The 4,222-nt window shown below is 47.9% G+C and overlaps 1 protein-coding gene across 1 annotated transcript; it reads left to right on the forward strand.

Annotated features, from left to right (window-relative positions):
• Positions 1-3,166: 3,166 nt before the first annotated feature.
• Positions 3,167-3,520, forward strand: T265_01292 (hypothetical protein; the record flags this gene model as incomplete). Its single annotated transcript, XM_009165298.1, has 1 exon — positions 3,167-3,520. The coding sequence occupies one exon, from the start codon at positions 3,167-3,169 to the stop codon at positions 3,518-3,520; it is 354 nt and encodes a 117-aa protein (XP_009163562.1).
• Positions 3,521-4,222: the final 702 nt, after the last annotated feature.

Here is a 4,222-nt window from a genome sequence, read left to right on the forward strand (position 1 = left end):
TCACTGACGTTATCGATGTATAGTAAGAACAGTAGGGTTGCAAGCACATTACCCCAAATAACTCCGCTGGTAATGGGACGTAGTGGGGAGGAGAGATCCCCGATTTTGGTGGCCTGGGTTCTCCCAGTGAGGCAAGAGGTGAACCATCGAAGTAGCGGACCACCAATCCCCATAGATCGTAATTTGTTGAGGAGTGCACCGTGGAGAACTTGGTTGAACGCTCTGCGGATACCAAGATAGATAAAAGAATTACAAAGCTCGGCATGGTAGGCGGACGAAATATGATTGAAAACATCAACTTGGCATGTGTTAGCTGACCGCCATGACAAAAACCCACACTGCCGATTGTTAAGCGTTTTGGTGGTGAGCACGTACTCCATGACAGGGACCTTGAAAAGGCGCTCTAGGGCGCGGGCGAGTAAGCAGGTATGGTGGATGCCACAATAACTGGCTAGAGCATTTCGTGGACCTTACGTATATTGTGAAACCATAATACAGTGCTTTCAATGACTTGAGACCGTGGCAGTGGTAAGGGAGATACTGAAGAGAATAAGGATGATGATGGGGACGTCCGGGCCACCAGCTTTTAAGACAAGCGAAGGGATACCGTCAGTGCCTGGGATAGTGGATTCTCTAAGGTGGACGGGAGAAGTTACGTCGGATAAAAAACTGAGAGTGTGCAGAGGTTGGGGCTTGTCTCGTCAGCAGATGTGGTCACTTCGTAGACAGGTGGGGAGCATTGAGTAGATAGGGTAGTTGTGGAGGGAACATAGCAGCTAGCGAGGTGAGAGTTTGGGGATTCTACAGTGCCAGCAGGGTCAGACAGAGGCATCCAGTCAGCAGACACGATATTTGAAACTGCAGATAAATTTGAGAAGCAACGCCAGTGAAAGAGGCGCCCCAGCATTTTAGATTCTAGAGAATGGGCTACGGCGATAGATTTCTCGCGCTTTTCAAGAGCGAATTTGGCAGCGGTAATACCACTCATAGGTTTGTTAATCACAATGAGGAGGGAGAAATCACGGGATTTAAGGAAGAGCCTACGATACTTTCCAAGTTTATGGCGTATGGCGGGTAACCGTGTGGCTGGATGGTAACCAGATGCATGGGAAGCCCGAGTGGGAGCAACTAGATTTAATGATGATGGCAGGTTGCCGTAAAAGATGTTGGCCACGCGTTGCGTGCCACCAGAGTGAAAGAACTCGCACCAGGTCTTATGGCGCAATGAGACTGCAAAAGCTTCAAGAATGTCGGGGGAAAGAATGAAAAAACATAGGGGTGGAGAGTAGGAGAAATGTGGGTACTCGTCCAGCCGCAAGTGACAATGCAATTGTCGCTACCAGGGAACTTCTGGCCCACTTCAGCGGCGGGACACAGATAGCTGTTGACAAGGGCAACATCCAGGGTGTGGGCACCGCATGTTGGTTGCCTTACAAGCTGGGACTAGCCTTCGACATCAAATTGGGCAAGCAGAGGCGAGAGGCGCAAAATGGAGTTTTGTGTAGACCAGGCAATCTTAGGAGGCTTGAGATCCCCAACGGTTAGTTTGTTTGGGGTGAGGTAGGACTTGGGTGTTAGAAAGAAGTGTGGATAGACGATTAATGGAGCTAATGGAGTGTGGAGGGGGCATGTACATGCCTCCGAGGATGAACGGCGGATTGTCCCGACAGGCAGAAGGCCAAAGAGAGACTGGAGTGTCCGCCAGTAGTGGATCATCAATAGTGAAGACTTCCACTTTAGTTCTGGAGTATATGATGCAGCTACCACGTGAACGAAAATTTATGAATATGGTTCACCGTTAACTGAGTCACTTCTCCCCCTGCAAGCAGTGGGTGATGCATGGCAATAAAAACCAACAAACGCCAGTCGTGGCTGGCTGTATTCAAAGAATGGTATGGCCTTTCTACTTCATGTTTGCGATCACTTCAGGGGCTGAGGGAGAGGAACGTGTGCATCATGTCCGATTGGTGAGGTGATCTTGGGTCGGTGGAACTCCAACCAAGACAATGGTGACGACAGCCATGCACGTGGACGACGTGAGTTTGTTTCGCTCGGTACCTCCTACTGACCCATAATTTTGTGTAAGATTCAAGGTCAGCAAAGTACCTGCGTCTGTGCGTTACCCTAGGGGCATGTACATGCCTCCGAGGATGAACGGCGGATTGGCCCGACAGGCAGAAGGCCAAAGAGAGACTGGAGTGTCCGCCAGTAGTGGATCATCAATAGTGAAGACTTCCACTTTAGTTCTGGAGTATATGATGCAGCTACCACGTGAACGAAAATTTATGAATATGGTTCACCGTTAACTGAGTCACTTCTCCCCCTGCAAGCAGTGGGTGATGCATGGCAATAAAAACCAACAAACGCCAGTCGTGGCTGGCTGTATTCAAAGAATGGTATGGCCTTTTTACTTCATGTTTGCGATCACTTCAGAGGCCGAGGGAGAGGAACGTGTGCATCATGTCCGATTGGTGAGGTGATCTTGGGTCGGTGGAACTCCAACCAAGACAATGGTGACGACAGCCATGCACGTGGACGTTAGACGTGAGTTTCGCTCGGTACCTCCTACTGACCCATAATTTTGTGTAAGATTCAAGGTCAGCAAAGTACCTGCGTCTGTGCGTTACCCTATGGCGTTTTTTATACAAAACTACCCAACTGAACGTAAAACACAAGGGCCAGACTGGTTGCGCTCGCCTAGTCAGCAAGAATATTGATGGCTGAAAGCTTAAAATGTTTATCCTTCTCGAAACAGGCCAAATAAAGCCCGCGGTGTTGAACACGTTCACCTTCCATGTCCCACCGCCCGTCACTGGGAATGTGTGCGGCTTCTGTCTAGGATTGTGTTGCTACGTTAATATGTGGGTCACGGAAAGCGGTCTGTCCCATAGGTGGCATCGGCACTCCAACTGCTCGCTAATCACCAGGATAAAGTAAAATAGCTGATCCAGCAGATGGTCGCCGTCCGTCTGAAGGGTATTTTGTCTGGGTCGTAGCAAACCAAGAACAGATTCCGCGTCGTTCAAACAACCCAATTATGATAAAGGACCTTTTGAGTAGGGAAAACGGCACTGATTTCGCACGACGTTACTGGTCAAACATTTTTTATTTTCCAAATAAGGCACTCATTATTACTGAGGTAAGAGGCTGTGACCTGCGTCAATCGATGTTACTCGCCCATGTGCCGACGGGCATTCGTAAAAAAACCTGGAAAACATCTGGTGGCAAGGCAGATGATGAGAAGCAATTATCGAAGTACGCTGCCATCGTGTACAACTTACAACCTATCTTTAATATGGTGATAAGACGTCACGATTTGGACCTGAATCTCACTGGATTCGCCGTGTGCTATGCTTCGTACTCGATCCAGGTGGTTACCTGCAGCAATGAGACGCAGACCCCAAGGGTGAGGCGCACTCGAAATAATGTCTCCGACGATGCAAGCGAAACGTTCAAGAAAGCACACGCCTTTCTATTACTTCAAAACACTAACACCTCCTGGCTGGATTTCCCGAAGTGACCGAGCAAAGAAAGACCTGTAGTTACAAAACTGTGGCTTGCTGGAAGAAAACCGGGATTGATTTCGCCGAAACTATGAGGTTGTTAAGTGGAGTGTGTTACACGTATGAACGTGTGTTTCAGCAATATTTGCCCATCCGTATTCTCAAGTGGGAGAAAGTTCGGAATCACTAAACACCGCTGATCCGTATGTGACTACCGGCTTACAATAGGGCGCAAACCCCAAATGTTGTAAAGTTTAACGGTCTGCAGTGACTTTGAAATCAGAGATATTCTTCACCTGATGGCTAATGCAAATTCCATCCAGATGGATTTTGAATAACTTTTTGGTTCGTTATACACATCAAGCGTGAAATGATTAATGAAAACTTGGCGCATTACGCACGCTGTGCCGAGTAGAATTTTGGAAGATGACGTAATACCCTGTGTAATGTGAATGCCACGATTCCTCTTATGAATGGTTGCCCCTCTCAGACATGAGGGAATATTCACGAGGAATTGCATCTTTCTCCAGAAGTTGGTGTTCGATTTCCAACCACTCCGTTTAGTAATCTTTCCCAGTAGGTAACATAATTCCAGTGGGTTGGAATTCTTCGAAACAAACAGCGAAATTGCCGTCAAATACACTCCATGGTAATCCTTCATCGTCATAATCACATTTTTGCTTGCTTTATCTGCTTACCGTGAGTGTTGAGTCCGTAGC

Source organism: Opisthorchis viverrini (assembly GCF_000715545.1).
Source record: "Opisthorchis viverrini unplaced genomic scaffold opera_v5_14, whole genome shotgun sequence".
In the NCBI taxonomy this organism is placed as follows: Eukaryota; Metazoa; Platyhelminthes; class Trematoda; order Opisthorchiida; family Opisthorchiidae; genus Opisthorchis; species Opisthorchis viverrini.